General features: G+C 42.8%; 1 protein-coding gene across 2 annotated transcripts; it reads right to left on the reverse strand.

Annotated features, from left to right (window-relative positions):
* Positions 1-3,500: 3,500 nt before the first annotated feature.
* On the reverse strand, positions 3,501-19,446 carry wrap53 (WD repeat containing, antisense to TP53). Of its 2 annotated transcripts, XM_088015529.1 has the most exons (12): positions 19,233-19,446; positions 17,464-17,859; positions 17,201-17,369; positions 16,206-16,301; positions 15,837-15,945; positions 13,597-13,685; positions 10,397-10,620; positions 8,586-8,797; positions 7,618-7,721; positions 7,397-7,540; positions 5,691-5,966; positions 3,501-4,485 (listed from the first exon to the last, which is right to left on the reverse strand). In XM_088015529.1, the coding sequence occupies exons 2-11, from the start codon at positions 17,711-17,713 to the stop codon at positions 5,711-5,713; spliced, it is 1,653 nt and encodes a 550-aa protein (XP_087871655.1). In that variant the 5' UTR covers positions 17,714-17,859; positions 19,233-19,446; the 3' UTR covers positions 3,501-4,485; positions 5,691-5,710. The 2 variants fall into 2 exon arrangements, with proteins under 2 accessions (XP_087871655.1, XP_014865961.2); XM_015010475.2 differs by lacking the exon at positions 3,501-4,485 and having other exon boundaries at positions 4,525-5,966; positions 19,233-19,445.
* Positions 19,447-19,490: the final 44 nt, after the last annotated feature.

Genomic DNA, 19,490 nt, shown 5'->3' on the forward strand with positions numbered 1-19,490 from the left:
ACAAAAAAAAGTCTAGCGCGACCTGCCGCCCTGACACCAACTCACACACATCTTGTGTACTTGTAAATGTTTGTGATTTACAAGTACAAACATCGATTTGTACTTGTAAATCGATGTTTCTTTTCTTGGACGTTTTCATGTTAGCTTGTCGATGTCTCAGATTTAGTCGCTGGGAAAATCAATAAGCAGCTTGAGGTGACTCTGCTGCTCTCTAGTGGCGAGAAGCCGTAATGTTGGCTGGTAACAATCGGAATGCATTGTGGGAGATGTAGTTTGTAGTCAATTCGTGCTCAAAACCTATTTTAAATCAATCATGGGCCTATAAAATGCTGGGGGGGGGCACATAAAATGACATGGCAGGCCACATGTGGCCCGCAGGCCTTGAGTTTGACACATGTGCCCTACATAATCAGTTCATAGTTTATATACAGTACTACTTATTAAATTTGTGAAAGAAATTTTCTTTTGTGGTCAGGACACCAAAAAGGTTTCCAGCCCCTCGGCCCAAATCCTTGTAAATACGGCCCTGCTTCTACTGCACAGGTTTTGTCTATCCCACAATAAACCAATAAAGCCCACAAATTGAATGCAAAACGATGTAAACATGCAGTGAGTAGCTCTGGGTTTGCAGGTCTTAACCCCCTGAATCATCCAGATTTCTCCGGCGATGCGTTCACTCTGAGTCCTCCACAGCTCAAAGTGCCGTCGCGCCACTGAACGCCTCACTCTTCCTTGGATGCCTGAGCCGCAGACTGAAGCAGCGCAGCGCACAAAGTGGCAGCCCGGGATGTGCTGCACATTATCTATTAACTCTGAGGAAAAGTGGATGTAACAACCCGGCTCGTCTGGCGTGTCAGAGCCGGGTCGGAGTGAAGCCTCGCGCTAAGCGCCTGCCAAAGCCATTCAAAGTCTGGCAGAGCTAAAGGCGCCTCCTCTTTGACATTTTGAGAAATGCCATGTTTGACAAGCTCTAAAAGCTACACGAAGTCTGTTCCCCGCGTTTCATGTTCTAAAGAGCATTTTTTTTACCCCCACCCTCAAAGGCAGGCGCGAACAGCGACGAACCGGAGAGCATTGTGAACATTTTCAGGCCTCAGAGCAGCCTTCATGTCCTCCCTGTTAATTCAGCTGCAGCAGAGAGACGAGGAGGAGGAGGAGGTCATGCTCCCGAGTGTTTGCTTGAGTGCTTCACTGTGGGATCAGGAGATTCAACAGGCGGCCAGACATTTAAATAATTGTTTTCAAATGTCTTCCTTAATATCAAGATCCCATTACTCTCTATTCTGCGGCGTCCCCCCGGGCGGAGGGAGCGGCGGCTGTGTGAGCAGCCGTCCTAATGGAAGGCGCTTCATGCGCGGCCACGGAAATGGCAGCGCAGGAACACAGAAAACACTTGACGCGGATTGGCTCATTAGCCGCACAAGTGGGAAGGACGGACCGCAGGCACCTCGGGAGGAAGATGGCAGACTCTGCAAACTTCGGCTGGAGAGATGGATTTTTCCAAACGTGGATTCAGATTTTAATTATAAGACGAGCAACACTTCGGGGTTTTCTTGAGCATTTTATTCTCACTTTACATGGCCGAGCTTCAGAGAGTCGGTTTAGTAATGAAAGCTTAATTACTGTAAACTGCGTTTAATGTTATAATCAGAATTTCACTCATGCAGCTCGTGGATTTGGCCCCGAAGAGAAGAAAACTGATGAAAATTCAACAGCAGTCCGTTTATTGAATGTTTGGTTGAGGATGGAAATCAGCTGAGAGGTTAAGAGGACACTGAGGAGCATAATGTGTAACTGTCGCTGAGGAGGGGAAGGGGGAGGGGAGAAAATACGAACATTAATCAGGTTTATAGCTGGTCATAAATATGGCAAGTGCTGCGTTACAGCTGTGCAGCCCGGGCTCAGTGAAAGCCCCAGATTTTTAATCCGAGAACACGGCTCGTTTACAAGGAACACCCTATTGATTTTATTTACTTGTGCATTCACTGCTGTTATTTATCCACAGCCCTCCCCCTCTGCCGTCCCCTCCATGTGTCAAAATGTTTCACTTAATCAGTGTACAGGCAGTAAACCCGGCGAGAACGTGACCTTATAAACATGACGTGGTAAATATATTGCCAGCTGCGTTGTGCTGCTGGGCTCCTAACATAGACAGGAATTCAGGAGCAGGACGAGAACGAAATGAGCCAAAACGGAAAGTGGAAGCAGTTCCTTGCCAAAAAAAAAAAGTGAAAGCGCATTGAGAATTTTCACATTGTGTCATGTTGGAGCCACAAACCGCGATGAAGTCTGGTGGATGTTTGAACATGTAGAGCAACATGGATGTCTGCATATTTCTGAGGTGAAAAATAAAAGATGCAAAAGTGTGATTGTGTTCATATTCCATCCACCTAAATAAAATCAAGGGTAACACTCTGTCCTCAGAGGTCAGCTGAGTATATCAATCCAACTGTTCACACCAAGAACACGTGTTCTATCGCTATGATAGAACATGGTGGTGGCTGCATCGTGCTGTTGAGGTTGGCAGGTCTGGACTTTGACTGAGCCATTCTAACACATGAATACGATCTAACCCAGTGGTTCTTAATCTGTTTATATTGGACCCCTTGTGTTCACGGAGGGTAGGGATCACAGCTACAATCCGAAAATCCTGGAGAACGTTTTTCTAAAAACGCCTGTAACTGCTTGTTTTAGTCATTCAAACATTAAATATACCTCAATATTCAATGGTGGGCACGTTTCAGCTAATCAGCTAATTGCGTAGCAAATGTCTTGTGTAGCACTTTAGCTAACTATGAAAACATTTAACACACCTAGCTTCTCCTAAATACATTTTTCTTAATAAATTCCAGCGCTAATTTACTTAGATGTTGAACCTTATTCAGTTTAAGTTTGACAAAACAGATGCGTCAAAGTTTTGGTTATTGACTTAAGAAGTTCTCAAGTAGTTAGATATTTGTAGTCATGACCTTAGTTTGAAGTGGCAGAACTTTCTTTTCTCCCCCCACCACCACGACGTCACCATTTAAAACATACAGAAAATAAAACGTGGACAGAAGAGAACATAAATATCTGAGAGAATTACAGAACATAGAAGCTATAGAGTCAAAATAAGTTTGTGCTGGATGAATGCGATTAGATAAAATTTGACTTGAAGCTAGCACTTTAGCTTTAGCTTCTGCTAGATACTGTGTTGGTATAGTGATTTAACGTCAGCGGTGCACACTACAAATATAATCGCACAGTGGAAGCCATCTTAGCAGTACAGAAGAAGCCTACCTCTGAGGTACAACCAATCAGTGCCAAGGAAAATGAAAGGCGCTCCTGGATTGGCTGCTTTTGGTTAGCTAGTTGCCATTCATTGTGCAGCTTCACAATTGAGGCATTTTTCTGTTTTTTTTTTAGGAATCCAAGTTCGGCAGCACAAATATTTTCATACATCATCAGAATATCCGTGTGTGTGACATTTATATCACAAAAGACTGTTTGGAGTGCAATACTTGTGAAATTATATTTTCTATGAGTTGTTAAGTTCCATTTTACATTTTAATGTGATGTTTGGCCAGCTGGACGGATTCTCTTGGCAGCAGATGACCACACTGGACAAAATGCTAAAGGTGACGGAGTGGAAGAACAGATGAGAAAGTGGGAACATCAAGCAGCCCTAGAATCAAGAAAACACTGGATCTCCAACTCAAAATCTAAAAACATCGACACTCGTGAAACTTTTACTATACTTTTTTTTTATTGCGTTTGGCTTTGGGACCACAGTTCTGGCTTTGGGGCAGCAGAACTCCTGCCCATTTTCTCCAACGTCCAGGTGTCGCACATCGGATAAAAGACTAAAAATGGAGAGATCTTGCATTTGATCGAAAGTGCTTATGTTTTTATGCTGAGAATCTAAATAGATGTTTTTCTGAACACAAACTCATTTAAGAAACACCTTTTCAACATTGTACTTTTGTGGAATGCCCTTATTTAAAGACATAATAATCAGATATAGAAATAGATTCTCTAGAAATACAGTAAATAATTTTGGCTTTAACAGCTGCAAACACAAGTCGCTCTCTTTAGATTACTGCAGCTTGTTAACGCTGTGAAGAAACCAGACAGGGAGAGCAGGTTTAAACACCTAAATCTTGCTCCTAAACCTTCATTACAGAACTTTCTTCCACACTTCCTGAGCAGCCAGTTATTACATTTTTGAGGAACGACTTTCAATCATTTCACTGTTTTTTTCTTCCTTCTCCTGCGCCCCCTCCCCAACATTTCTCCATCTCGTTCGGTCTCTCTCTTTCCCGAGGGGGAGAGACGATCGCTAAGCAACCTGCACAACACAACAACGCCCGGCGAGTCCCCGCTGCTCCAGATGATCAGATGCACGAGTGTGTGTCCGTCGGAGAGGAGGGAGGGGGCTCGTAAACCAGGCTCCCTTCAGGCTCAGAGCATCCATCGTCTTGTATTTGCAAGATCTCTGAAGGAGATCTGACGGGGGGGAAAAAAAACGAGTCAGTGAATCAAGCGTGAGGTGATACGAGTTTAATTTACTCCAGCTTGGATTAAAGCATCAGAGACATCTACCCAGAGACTTGTTTGGCATCTTCAAGCCCCGCATGGTTCTGAATGATCCTTGGTAGGGAATCAATTGGTGTAGTATTATCACTGAGTGGAAATAATAATGCTTGGCAACAGGTACGAGTTTAAAGAAGTGCGGAGGCGTTAAAAACCGATTAATTTCTAAGTGTGTGATTATAAAAAGGCATATGTTGGATAGATAGCACAGGAGCCCTGCAGCAACACGAACCCTCACACTGGCGACAGAAACGGAGAGAAATCTCTCCTTCAAACCAGTTTTGTGTTTCTCAGTCGCCACACACACACACACACACACACACACACACACATGTTCAAACAGTAGAAAAAATAACACTCGTTTAGCAGCTGCACCCACTTATTAAAGACTTTCACAGAGCGTAGCGAGAGTTAAGCTGGCCGCTCAAAGACGGGACATTCAGAGAATCAGCACGGCGTTACAAAAATATACATCTGTGGGCATGAGGCGCGACACGGCTCGGTACGCCGGCCGCCTCACAAAGGACACGGTAAGAAAAAACAGGAGACTCTGGGTTTATAAAAGCAAAGGTCGGGGAAACACTGTGGCAGAGAGGCAATCTCCAAGGGCAGCGCTGGAGCCAAACACACACAAACAAACACTCCCACGGTTACAGCTCCGTCCGCTCAGGGGAAACACACTGAAACACAGACAAGCCGTCACTGAGGACTCAAGTGGCTCCAGCAGCAGACTTCTGGATTAAAATGACAAGAAAAACGCTAACTGGTTTTTATTCAAACTTGGATTATATCTGAACTGAACTGGATTTTGGTCCAACCTGATGAAACTTGAACTACAAAGACTGCAGAGTCATCAGGTCTGATATGTTGGATTCAGGGTTCCACACAAAGCTGGAAAGGTTAGGAATTTGTAAGTAATTTAAAGTCTGGAAAACTATCCATCCACTAATAAAAATGTGTAGGAGCTGTGGTTCTTCACTGATTTGGAGTTTGCGTGTGCAAACACTGTCGAAATTAAAACACAGGACTCTGATTATTTGTGCTCAACAGCAAAACCAAAACGCTGAATAAAATGATATTGAAGTTTAAGGAAACTAAAGATATCAAAGGTGCAGCACCGTCTGTGTGCTCCATCTGGTCAAGCTAACGGGACACTTGAGGTCTGCGCAGCTGCAGCGTTCTGGTCTTGGCTCTCCTCAGCGGGTGGGCTCAGCGGTCCGGCCCACCACAGCGTCAGTGCGTTGTCTTGCCGGACCTCCTGCTGCAGCGTTGCTCCTCCTCCTCCTCCTCCCTCGGTGTCGGAGGCGGAGTCGCCCTCGCCCTCGCTGTCGGTGGGCCAGGGGAACTGCCGCTGCCCGCTGGAGGTGGCCAGAATCGGCATGAAGGGGTGAACGCTGCAGAGAGGGGGCGGGGCGTTACTGACAACAGGTTAAACAAGAGCCACACCGGCCACATTATTAGGGACACTAACTGGACTGACCAGCATGTTCAGCACTTTCAACGTAAGTTTCAAACTTTTTCAGAACCAAACTTGTATTGTTTTAGAGAAATACAAGTACAGAAGAAAGTTTCAATTCACTGTGATATATTATTTATTACAGTTAATAAATCTAACGGTTACTCTTAGAGCAGGTAAAAATAAATGACAGGTGAGGTGAAACAGATGCAGCAAAGGGAAATATAAATATTTTTACCTTTATTTCAGACAGACATTTTGAAAAAAATTGTGTCAAATTACAATTTCAAGAAATAAACAAAAAAAAAAAAAAACTGGTGAGTCAAAGCTTTTCCAAAAACAGGATTGTGAATTTGTTCAGATATTTGCAGCTGGTGCTTTTCTTTTACTAAACCTGATATTTGTTTGATACTGAAAAACTGTAGCTTAATGCACCTTCAAATATCTTTATAATCGTTCAGATGTAGCATTTTTAATAAACTAAACAAACTGCACAAAACATTTCTTATTACTGTGCATTCAACACAAAAACACCATTTAATCTAAACTTAAGTTTGAATGTGGAAGTAATGGCCTGCTAATGCATCATGAGCGAGTTTTTATTTTGCACAAGATGAAGAAAGTTGAACAAAATGAACAGCTTTTTGCTCACTGAATGTGTGCATTTATGAAACACTTTATTTTATGCCTCTTATCAATGCGTTACAAGCTCGATTCTTGTTCTTGTGCATTTTAAGACATAAGTTTAAATTTAAATTAAAGAAAAAAGGTTTAATTTACCAGATATCTGTCGACCTCCTCTTCGACCCATGTAGAGGTCGCGACCTCTGCCCTAGAGTATCACTGTGTCTCTCACAGGCTAATGATCATCAGCTTCCTCTTTTAGAGGCTGAATTCCTGCTTAGCGACAGCGATATTTCTGGGCGGCTGTGATGCTTAAGCAACAACCTGCAGTGAAATTAGACGCTGATCTCACTGTTAGATCCTGTTATGTCTTTTGTTTTGGTGAAAGATAATTGGGAGCGCCAAACAGTAAAACACAGCAGGACAATCAGCCATTAGAGCAGCAAGGGAGTCACTAAAGGAACGTAAATTATCCACGTTTGACAGATTCCTTTATTCCCTCTAATCATCATTGCTTTTGTTCTGTTAATTTGTGGAAGTGCGTTTCAATCTTTCATGCTTTAAAAGCAAAAAGCTTAAATCTGAGCTCCTAAATTATTTATTTTTAATGTGAAGCTCATCTTTCTCTCTGCGGTGGGTAACTAGGACAAACTAAATGAATCGCAGTCGAGAGAAAGTTGTGGGAGGAAGTGGGTTGTTGCATCGGCTCGGTCTGGATCAGAAGTTTTGCGAAAGGTTTCTCACCTGATGCCGTTGGTGCAGTCCCAGTGGGCCTGGAAGCGGATCTGTGGCTGCAGCAGCTCTTCGTTTCCATCGGGGGGCGCCGTCTGAGTGTCCCAGACGGACACGGCGCCCTCCGTGTCTCCGCTCAGCAGGTGTCTTCCTGATCTGGACGCAGAGGAAGGACAAACCATCAGGGTTGTGAGCGAAGACGACGCGGCTCTGCGGCGTTCCGATCCACTTACTGGTCCAGGTCGAAGTAGATGCGCTGGTTAGTGGCAACGTTCCTCTTCAGAGAAAACACGACTTTCCCCGGGTCCCTCAGGTCCCAGCACAAGATATCTGGGTCCTAGAATGACGGAGGGACATTTACTTCATGTTTTCAATTCGATTCAGCTCATTTATGTAGCGCCGGTTCACAATCAATGTCGAATGAAGGAACTATACAAAAAATATTTCAATTTGGTCCCAGTTACTGAATGTTTTTAGACTTACTGGAGGTTACTATAACGACCAGGGCCTAAACCACACTTTGACCTCATATCATCCTTTATATTTCTCAAATTAGAGCCCAGATTGTGTCAAATACACTCAGAAACATGGACGTTTTCATGTCCACCTGTCATGTAAAATTACAAGTTCACTGTGGTTGTGTTGTGACAAAGCAGCTGGTTTTTATTTTCTGTTTACCGTTTAGTTTTCAAAAGACGCCTGGCAACCCGTCGCTAAATTAAAGAACAACTAAAAACCCCTCGGCCTCGACTACAAGCCACAAACTGCAAGATGTTTGCAGAAACTCGCCATAATTTCCCACTTAACTGTCCGACTCCATCTTGGTGTTTACTAATATGTCATAACACACACCAGTCAGATTTTTTTTTTCTTTCCTCCCGCTATGAACAAAATGTTTGTGCAAGGACTTTAATTGTGACCTCATTGTCAGAGAATGCAGTTATTTTGGTTTCTGCGCGGATAAAGCTGCCAGAATCCAAGACACTCGGGACAAGTTATCATATCTGGAGAAATAATTATCCGCTTTCGGCCAAAAGATGACGAAAACAGAAATCGAAACAAGAGATTCATTATGCAGCTTTAAGGTTTCGTGACACTCTGTGAAGCAAAAGCGATGGCCTACTTGCTAATTGGGATCATCACATGCTATGAAAAACAACACGACTGCCTCTTTTCGACACGTCGGTGCGCGCGCGCCGACCTTGCGGCCGCCGGTGTACAGGTAGTTGCCGTCGGGGGAGAAGAGCAGATGGGTGAGGCCTCCGTGGTGGCGGGTGGGCAGCAGCGCCAGCAGGGCGCCGTCCTGACAGGAGTAGAGGCCGGCGCAGCGGGAGTACGAGCCGCAGGCGTAGACCGACTGACACGGGCTGAAGGCGAAGCACGAGATGATGCCGCTCTGGCCTCGTTTCTTCACTGAGAGAGAGAGGGAGAGACGTTTAGCGGAGCGATTAACCTCTCGCACGTTACGACAGGAGTCCTGCTCACATGCATTCAACTGGGACACGTCAGAGTCAGGCTGGAGAGAGAGAGAGAGAGTTAAACCTTCAATTGTAGAGACCATTTGAATCCAACCTGAACCGTACAAAAATACGCAGAAATATTCCCCACTGTTATTTGTTAAACACAGTGGAGCCCAAGCAGCAATAACGCTACAACTTTATCAGTCTTTCATGTGTTTGTGCACAGCTAGTTCAGTTCCCACCACAGCGTTTCACTCAGGTTTACGTCTGAATTTTGACTAGGCCACTCTGACACCTTCTTCCATGTTTTCAGTCCTTCTGCTCTAGATCTGCTGCTCCGTTTAGGATTACAGTTCTGTTGGTGACCCAGACTGCTATTTAACTGGTGAAATGTAGACTTTTCACCATTTCAAGTCAAATCAGATGCTATGACAGGGAGAACTTTAAGAAACATTGTGGGCAGCAGGAGAAGGAGCTTAATTGATTCATAATTTCTTCAAAATTCAGTGAAATTTAGACATTTCCTCTGCATTTCTTATGTAGAGAAACGCAGAGGAAACTGACCAACTCCGTCTCTTTTCCCTCCAGAAACACAAATATCAAAAAGATGGAAATCAATATCAAATCTGTTTTACTTATTGAACCGATACTGATATGAAAAATGACTAATATTGGCCGATATCGCTGTCGATGCCGATATATCGCGGATTGGCCTTAAACCTTCTCCACTTATAAATAAGTGTTGTCTCCATAGAGTGGACTTAAAATTGTTTCTTCTTTATTTAACTGAAAGTATTCTTTTTTCACTTGAGATTAAACTGAACTCATTTTAGAATCAGGTAAAGACTTTAAGTCCTGACTGAAGGACGGTGCATTTTCTCAGGTTCTAGTTGACGTATTGTGTCAAAAGTCACCCGTCCTCCTGCATATCCTGGCGCTTCACGTGAGAAACAATGAGAAACGAGTTGAGGGGAGAAATAAAAGCAACCTTTGACTTGGAAAAAATAAAAACAACATTTAGTGACATTTTCAAAAGTGGCTGTTTTGGTCCAGATCCTTCATTTGGTTAAGTACAAAGAAACGTCTCCGTCCACAGACACCGGCTGTGGTTAATGTCAGCACATCTAAACCTCCTTGAACGGACAGAGGCTGCTTGAAGGGCGCGACAGAAATGAGGAATTCATCGCAGTAAACATCTCGCTCGCTTTCGTTGTTTGAAGAACATAATAAAAGCTGCTTGTTGCTTCGTTCAAGGAGACTTCAGTCAGACGGGAGCGACACAGTGAGCTGTCAAACGTACTGAAAACAGCAGACAACCGACACTTATAGCTTCTGTAAGGAGTTTATTGTCTAGAAATAATGGTATGAATGCCACCATGTGGTTTCAGTCGACTTTTCAATCTGTTCTGGTAAACAGCATCATCTCCACAATGATTATAATAACTATAAACTTATGGGAGTGGAAATGCTTAAGCATAAATAACAGCTGAATTCTCAGTGAAAAGAGAAATAACATTTAGTTTGGTTTTAGGTGAAAAAGATGAAGACTGACCCACAGTGGGGCGCTCCTCGCAGTCTCGGCCCGGCCGCTCCGTGCAGAAGACTCGGACCATCTTCTCGAAGCCGCAGTACAGCTGCTCTCCGTCGGGCGAGAAGCAGAGCGAGTGCGCCGCCGTCAGCTCGTCCAGGTGGTTGTAGGGCCGGAAGCTGGCCCGCACCTTGCCGTAAAACGCGTCCCAAACGTGCACCGGGTTGTCGCGGCTGCTGCTGGCCAGACTGACGAACAAAACGGTGATATTCGAGGTCAGGAGGAAAAAAACGTGCAAAACAAAAGGAAGGTGTAATGTGCTCAGCGAGGCCTGATCACAATGACAAATTATTTGATAAGTCGTCCCTGTAATTATTGCGACAAACGATTGTGAGTTGAGAACGTTTTGAAGTAATATGTTGATGACAGCAGAATGACATGAGTTCAATAAACTTAATTCTGTAAAGAACACTTTTCATTGGCACAGGAAGATATTTTAAATATTTTTAAATACCGCAATTAAAACGATAACCAAAAACAAATGAAATAAAAAATAAAATTAAAAAAAACTACAAACAACATTGAATATAACGCCTCTGGAAACAAAATTGCTCTTTAAAAAAAATTAATAATCAACGAAATGGAAATTATCAAGCTCATTTTAATGTATAATGTAATTAATTACTTATTGCAGCAGACTAATGCTTTGAACACTCCACATTTTTATTCCCAACACCATGCATTGTTTTCCTTCCACTTCCATATAATGAGCTACTTTGTGTTGGTCTGCCACATAAAATCTCCTTAAATTTCACTAAATATTCTGGTTTTAGTTACGAGTTAACAGCCAACAGATCAACTCAAAGCACCAGTGAAACCGGATTTTGTCCTAGAAACTCACATCCAGCGAATAAACGGAAGTAGAGAAGTTAGAAAGAAGAATGGTCAACACTGGAAATATTCTCTCGGCATTAATCTGATCTATTTTTCTAATTTAACAAAGCCCTTGAAACTCCAGAAATGTTTTTCTTTGGGATATAAAAATGAAGCTATAAATCACAACATTTGTGTCACTTCCAAAACCGTTGGCCGTGTCCGCACTGAGATAAAAGGAAGAGAGTTTATTAGAAACAGATTATTTAAAACACCAAGGACTCCTAATAATAAATCTTAACTGCAGCTCGAGGCATTTTTCTGGAACGATGCCAACAAGCAGAGAGAAAAAAAAAAGAATGCCTTGATTCTAGGGGGAAAAAATGCTTAGTGTGTAAAACTATTAAACCAAACAGGCTGTCTGCGTGCTTTGAAATCTTTTTTGTGTTTGCAAAACAGGATTTTCTGACTGATTCCTGCCGTCGTTCCCAACATCAGCTGCTGCACACCTGCCTGAGCGCATCAGTGCCTGGAAACAAACACTCAGCACCCGCGCCGTGCCTCATTACAGAGACGAGTCGCGGAGATTCAAATCAGGCCGGAGTCGGTGCGAGCCCGGCCTTTTTAAGTTTAATTATCGAGCCCTGAACAAATGCTGAAACACCGCGGCGGCGGCTCGGTCAGACAAAAGGAAATTAGCCCCAGCCTCTGCTGCGTTGCTCTGTTACGGCCCCCTTGAGCTGGGAAATGCCCAATTATAATGCTAGACCGCTGCTATCTTGGAGCGATGCCTGGAAGCGAGCGCCGTAACGGCGACCCTTGGTCCCTCTACGCAGGATGGGGGTGGGGGGTCTGAATCACGCAGCGCTCGGTTCAAGGAGCGACTGCGTTTGTTTTTCCTTTAATAATATTTCATCTGAAGCGAAGGTGGAGGTGATCTGCTTCCTGCTCCGTCCTGGCAGAAACACACTAAGCTCTCTGGCGGTTCCCCCGCCTCGCATGAGACGTTTGTTCATCATCCTCCTGTTTGCACGGCTCTCATCTCTGCATCTCCCCCTCTGCCTGTGAGGGCGGCCATCATGGAGCGGCGTCAGAGCTCGGGTGTGATCAGAGGGAGCTGCCGCAGGGTGGAGGTTTGTTACTGGGAGGCGATGCTGAGCTGAGGGACGGGGTGGAGGAGGAGACGAGGGGGAACGCTGCCAGGAGCTTGACCCCGGCTCGTTAGCTCGGACCCCGAAGGTCCCGCCGCCGTTTCCGAGGCGGAAGCCTGGGCGTTGCTGCTGGTGCTGAACCCCGCACGCGGTGATGTCACAATTACGAGAAGAGGAAGATGAAAACGGGATCCTCATCTCGCCATAAGGTGTCGTGCGGGTTCTGGAGTGCTTTCTCACCAGCCGGACCGCGTTTTGAAAAAAAAAAACTCGCCGCCGGCCTCAAAGGAGGCAGGAAGAGGGCCGACACTTTACTGGTAATGAGCGACATCAGAACGCTTTCGCAGCTTTTATTTCCCCCGACATCACAAGCGGCTCCCGTAACGAGCGCAAACATCCCGAAGATCAAAGAGGATCTTTCAGAAAGCGAACCGTCGTTTAGCTTAACTGCAGACCGCTGAAACACACTCGACGTTAATCCCAATTTGCAAGGCGCCAGCTTCTGTTTCTCCTTTTCATTCCTTCACTATTAAATGTTTCAGACAAAACTATTTTAATGTCGAAGATAACTTGAGTAAACACAAAAATCTGTTTTAAAAGATTATATAGTCCAAATCAACATGGCCTGGTGGCAGCAGCTAACTGTGATACCCAGGAATGAGACGTTTTTATCCAACATTTCATTAAATGTTCCAATCCAGCCACAGCATCTCAATCAGATTTAAGTCCCACTTTGACAATTTGACTAAAAGTTTCGGGCCTCATCAAGATCTCATATATTATATTTGACAAATATGTAACAGGTTGTTTCAGATTAGCAGTGATTTTGAAAATGGAGCCAATTATTGATGTCATTTCAGCCCAGTCTCTCTTTTTCATCGTTGAACCTCCTTAACTGAAGTCACTGAAGCTTTTTATCTTATTCTGGATCCTTAATCTGGCATGTTAGTCATTAATACGCCACTTTTATTGTGGTTAGGTTGGAGAAAAATTTGGCGTTATGGATTTGGTCGACTGGTAGAAGGTATAGAGGCTGATAGGGAGAATAGAGAGGACCAAACACACAACCTTGAGGAACACCAAGGGACAGAGGTGACAAGGAGGTGGTCAAAATGTTAAATATGTGTTCATTTTGTTTTATAGCCAACTACTGGGAGGGTCTAGTTAAAGTTAGGCAGAAAAATATTGGCTTCAACTCACAAACACGTGTCTGGCTCCAACGAGTTCATCTTCGGGAACCAGCAGTAGTCGTAGATGGTGTCTCCTTCAGCCATCCTGAGCACGGGACTCTGGATCAGGAAGAACAGGACACAAGTAAGGATGAATCCGTGTGCAGCATACCGCCTGCCACTCCATGCTGCACATCTGGGTTCAACATTTATACACGACGTCTATTTCAGTAAATAAAAAAAAACAAAGACACTGGCATTTTAAGTTAAGGAAAAGTATCCAAACCAAGACATGATTAACAAAGCACATGCTCCTGTATAATAGAAGGTTAATTTGAAGTTAAATGTGGAGTCAGGAGTGTTAAATTAATGACAGTCAGGTGTGAGACGAACAGCAACATATCAGATTCTGGTCCTTCCCAGTAAAGTGTATCAAGGCATGAAATGAGATTTCCAAGGACTTCAGTAAAAGAGCTACAATAAATTTCTCTTCTGAGTTTAAAAGGCTGCTTAATGGCCTGCAAAGAGAGGACTGTCTGTGAGCCGGAGGAACCGGGGAACACATGAGGACAAAGCGTCAGATGAACGTTTACCAGAACACGGAGTAACTGGAAGTGGACGTGCAGTAAACAACGATGTGCGCTTCTCCTTTTCTCTTTGAGAAGGAAAGTTTAAGAACAGCTTTACAAGAGGAAATGCTGAGTGAAGTAACACAACTCCCAGAATCCTCCCTTTAAAATAACGGTGAAGATGGTTTTATGTGACGTTTTTCTGAACAAGTCACAACTCGTAAATATTTAGAGGGAAAAAAAAAATATTCCATCATCCACAAACAGACAAAAGTTGCTCCAAAAACCAATTCATGTCAAAGTGATTTCAAATATGAAATGCATTAACCACTTCATGGCTCCACCAATACAGTTAAAGCTTAAAAACAGCTAAATTTGAGTTTTTATAATAATGGAAATGATGTGCAGAGCTTATGGGAAACACTAAGAGCATTCCAGAGCTTCAAAGTGGGTTTTATGAAGTAATGAGCCTTGCAGATTTTGCTCATATAATCACAAGCTGAGACGTTTTTTCTCATTTGTTGGGCTGGAAAATCTGATGCTTTTACATCGCCTCTTTGCAAGACAATATAATTGTTAAAAAGTAAAAAAAATAAATAAATAATTCTCAATCGTTCATAAATTTGCAAGTACCACTGTATGAGATCAGAGGCAATAAAACAGGCTATAACTCGCAGTAAAATTCAAAGGCCGACTGCTGCCTTTGAGAAATAAAGAAATCAAGCTCAATTTTCTCGTCTCGTGAAAAAAGCCTGGGAGATCTTTGTGGAGGAAAATGGATTACATTTCAATTATTTTTGTTCAGTGATCCTGATCTGCCAGCGCCATAATAGAAAAAGAGAGATTGGCTCCGCGCTCGATATTTTCTCAAATCTTAAAAAGACACGACAGCCATTTTCCTCAACCCGTTAAATCCTCAGAAATACGTTTCGTGCGACTCAAAGTGTGGGTGGATGGATCGGTGCGCCTGAGGAAGAGGGAGCCGGTCGGCTGGACAGGTGGAGAGGACGTATGAACGGGTGAGCAGGCAGGTATATTTGGACGATTAGTTTGGGTAAAAAGTTGGGTTGAATGAATGGCTCAGGGTTTGGCTGAGTGAGCAGAAGGATGTGTTTGGTGAGAGACATTTATACTCTCTCAACCTCAGATAGACACAAACATTCAAAAAAATAGCAGTTGGTATAATAATTAGGAAAAAAAAAACAAAAAAACACCCAAAGTCAATAGACACCTGCATGTATTATTGAAAATCTTATTTTAACTATTTTCTCCACAAGAGCATCAATAAATATCAATACATTTGGGATTATTATTGAATGTAGTTACTGTGTGCAGTTTTTGTGATATAAATCACACCTTTATTTCAAATAGAAATGTTTTTCAAGAATATTTGTGTTTGTGGCGCTGTGAATGCTGTGCCATGGAGTCACAGCCATACGGTTACCTAAAAATAGAATAATACATACTTTTTTTTTATCACCATCACAATAGTACCACGATAAAATTCTATCCCTACATCTAATTCAGAAGTCCCAATAGTTTCATGAAAGTAAAAATAAATTCACAAACACAAACTGATGCTGCTAATAAATATTTAAATACGCAAAAACGTTGCTCCTTTAAAACCTGAATTGTCAATAATGGTTCCAACTGTTATTTACGAAGCATTTGGAAAAAAAACATTTGCCGATTTCTGACTCACCATCTCAGGGATGGAGTCCCAGCTGTAGCTGTAAATCTCTGGAGGGAGGTTGTAAACGCGGAGGACGTTGTCGGCGCTGTTAGTCAGGATGCAGGAACCATCGGGGGCCCTAAGTGGAGGAGACGGTTCGCGTAATATTAACTCAACTTGCTTCATGTTGTAATATTGTCTCTGATAAAAGATAATTTACACAATACCTCAATTGATAGAGTGAAAATTCTCCTTCACCTTTTGTTTTAATGGAAGGAAGACATTTACTAAACTCAAAATGACTTTTGAGTGATTAGGCCAAAGATAAAATACACAAGTGGCTCAGAAAACCACCTGCTCCAGTGTGTTTTGTTCATGTTTGTCGTAAATCAGGATTACCATTTGCAGCCCTTCAGGTAATTCTCTGGAAAGCTGGAGTACTCCGTCCAGGAACCGGTCAGCATTGAGGGATTCTGGGTAAAATCCAGGTCCAGGCTGGAAGAAAAATACACACATGGGACACACACCCATAACAGCTGAAGTTTGATGTTGGTCAGAAAATAAAGAAAGTTTGTGGAAAAGAAAAAAAAAACCTGTAGAGATTCCATTTTGCAAATGAAATGATTTTTAAATGTTGTACTGTCTGAATTATTACAATGCTTAAAAATCAACAAACATTCATACATTTTTTTATTTTTACTATAAATAATTACTTTATGAAATAAAATTCCACTCAGTAGGTTATTTCTTCTGTTTTTGTCCTAAACTTTGTCATTAGAACTAATGGAGTCCCACATTTTCTATCCATTCTTTCGTTGTAGTCATTTCTCCATCTCTCCCTGTTTAGCATCTCAAGGTGATGAGGAGTTCATGAAAATGGTCAAACAGGCACAGCAGGGAATCTCAAATATAACCACAAAGTCCTTAGGGGATTTTCTATAATACCCATTGATATTTGAACATATAGATTAAGTGACATCAGTCAAATGTGATTTTTTTTTTCTAAAAAAAAAAAAAAAGCTTTTATGGGGGAAAAAAAAAAGAAAAAAAAGCTTTTATTGGAAAAAAAACAAAAAGAGGGAAGATCTTGTGTTTGGCCTGACGGGGGCACTACAACTGTATACAAAACACATGAAAGTCTTTTAATTTAAGATTAAACAAGAAAAAAATAAAGAAGTGTGTGCCTCAACAATCACATGGAGATCGTGACACCGAATTAAAATCAACCAAACTGAGATTAAAATCTTTCCTGGAAGCAATCAAAATGGTTTGAAGCTCCACCGTGTGTAAAACCTTCTTGCTTTGTATTTTCTGTCTGCTGTCTTTTCTGTGAGACGTTTTAAATTAAAGTCAGGATGCAAAACATAAATTTGAACAAAAGTTCTTTAACTTACTGCTGTCCTGCTGCGGGGCTGTCTGCTGCTCCGTCGCCATCGCACTCCTCCTCTCGTCCCGTCTCGTCTCCTTCTGCAGCATCTGGTCCTCCATCTCCGTTCTGGTGGCATTCTGCTACATCTTCGTCTCTCTGATCTCCCCCCTCAGGTTGCTGTAACTCATGTGTTGCTATAAAACAAATAAAATTTAAATCTGTGAGTACAGTATTTCTGCCACACTTCCAGTTTTTAAACGCACTCGATTATCAAGACGAGTGTTTTACTTTGTGCGGATGTGGAGGTGTCTCCCTGTGCAGATCCAGACTCCGTTGGTGCTCCATCTCCCTGCTCCTCCTCCCTCATCCTGGAGCGCTTGGCTGATGGTGGAAGCTCGTCCTCTGGGGTCTCCTGCTCCACCAGCTCAGACTGACAGAGTAGAGGCGGGACCTGTTGAGGGGGCTCGCCGTCTGCTTCAGAGTCCTGCCCACCGGCCGCCACGCCTCCGCTCTCTCCACCTCCAGCTGAATCGGACATGGCTTTATCGGTCCTCCTCCCGGCGTTTTGAGGCCTGCAGTCCGGCGGGTGGCTGTCAGACGTGGGTGAGGTAAGTGCTACTGGGATAGTGCTTCCTCCTGCAGTGTGGACGGCTGAGTCTGTCGGGGTTTGAGGACATCACCCACCTACAGAAAACAGGAAGCGGGTAAAGATAAAAGCCCGGTTTTCATGGAACATTTTTGCTCGTTTCAAGAAGCATTAAAGACGGTTTTTTTCCCTCGATGTGAAGCTGATGTCTTTCTAAACCTCTCCTTCACTCATACAAATAGAAAATTCATTTTTATCGCTTTTGGCACTGCGTACAAATGGAAAAACAAAGACATGCTCATAAATACGTAAAACTAAGAGCAAATGGAATGGCATTGCATGCAGAATGATTTAATATCCCCTACATGCATTCACAAACATCAAACCAACATTTACTCTGCAGACTGAACAGCTTTCATCGACGCCGTCCTGTTCGCATGTTCCTCTGTTCTGCAGTCATTTCTTTAGAAGACAGTTTAAGAAACAAAAATACTACTTAGCATTTTCAAATTTGATTTAGTCAGTATGTGTCTGCGTGAATTAAAAAAAAACACACACAGCAGACATTTATAATAATAATGATGATTCTTGACCTGGAGTATTAACTTCATGCCCTCTGATAGTTTGTCACCACTGATCAAGTCATGTGTGCCAAAAGAAATATTCAAATATCCCTCTGTCTTCTTCAACCTTATCAAATGTTATAAAAGAAAACTAGGTGAGAAAACTAGGCAGACGGTGCTAACAACAAGGGAGCTAAAATTTTGATACTTACTAATCCCACTGAATAAATCTAATCCAAACAAAAAGGTAGACTTTCCAAAGTTTTTCCAGAGTGAAACTAAGCTACCGAATTGCATACAATTTCAGTTTTTTAAACATCTGTATCATGACTGCTAACAATGAGCCCCTGTCTGTATGCATGTCCATCTAATGTAACGTTACTGCTAAGGGTCGTTTAAGTTTAAAGTGGAACCGCTGAACTGAAAGGTTCCTTTGGACAAGTAATCAGAATAGAAAGTCACAGACAGGAAAGCAAGTATATTCACACAAAGAGAAATACGCATAATATAAAAACAGAATAAAAATACTGTGCAGTAATGGCACAATTTCAACATACTGGGTAGGTTTAAGAAATAGTCGACAACGACAATTGAATCTGAAACATTTAGCGTTCGTATTATATCAAAGTATATATTTGTGCGCTTTAGCAAGCTGCAATAATGCTCCTCCAAACACCTGTGGCGAGTCGTGACAGATCAGATACTTCAAAACGGTCAGTCGTCATTTTAAATTAACAGCATAAAATATCCAGATACATTTTCCTCCAGCCCTGCTGCTTTTTTGTCCTCCACATTTATATTGACGATGGAGAAAGCACATTTTATGTGTCTGGAACAAAGAAACAGCCACCAGGCTCTGTTTAGCTTCAGTTAGCACTAGCTTGTGCTAACAATATGCAGCTACGCACCTGCTGTAGCTCTTCAGACCGTTGACGCTGAGCTTCGTGTCCTTTTCCCTCTTTGCGGCTTCAAACGTTTTCACACAGGCGAAGAAGACAAGATCCCCCCAAATACAAGTCGACGTCTTCTTTGCAGGGAACTTCTGTGCTGCTTACCAGCTCCTCGAGAAGTTGTAAACACAAGTAGGTAGCCATGTGTTTGGAACTATCGCGAGAATTTGTTTAAACGGATTTGAGATTTGGTCCCCTCCACTTCCGCATCAGGTT

The sequence above is a fragment of the Poecilia mexicana genome, unplaced genomic scaffold (assembly GCF_051168715.1).
Source record: "Poecilia mexicana isolate PSO_F unplaced genomic scaffold, ASM5116871v1 scaffold_18, whole genome shotgun sequence".
NCBI classification, from domain to species: Eukaryota; Metazoa; Chordata; class Actinopteri; order Cyprinodontiformes; family Poeciliidae; genus Poecilia; species Poecilia mexicana.

What these genes read in the sequence shown, in the direction of transcription:
- wrap53 (XM_088015529.1), bottom strand. Translation starts at nt 17,713, where the DNA reads ATGTCCGATTCAGCTGGAGGTGGAGAGAGCGGAGGCGTGGCGGCCGGT. An exon ending in CACCTCCACATCCGCACAAA is followed by an intron (nt 17,370 to 17,463) that starts GTAAAACACTCG and finishes TTTGTTTTATAG; the next exon opens with CAACACATGAGTTACAGCAA. An exon ending in GGGACTCCATCCCTGAGATG is followed by an intron (nt 13,686 to 15,836) that starts GTGAGTCAGAAA and finishes TTCCTGATCCAG; the next exon opens with AGTCCCGTGCTCAGGATGGC.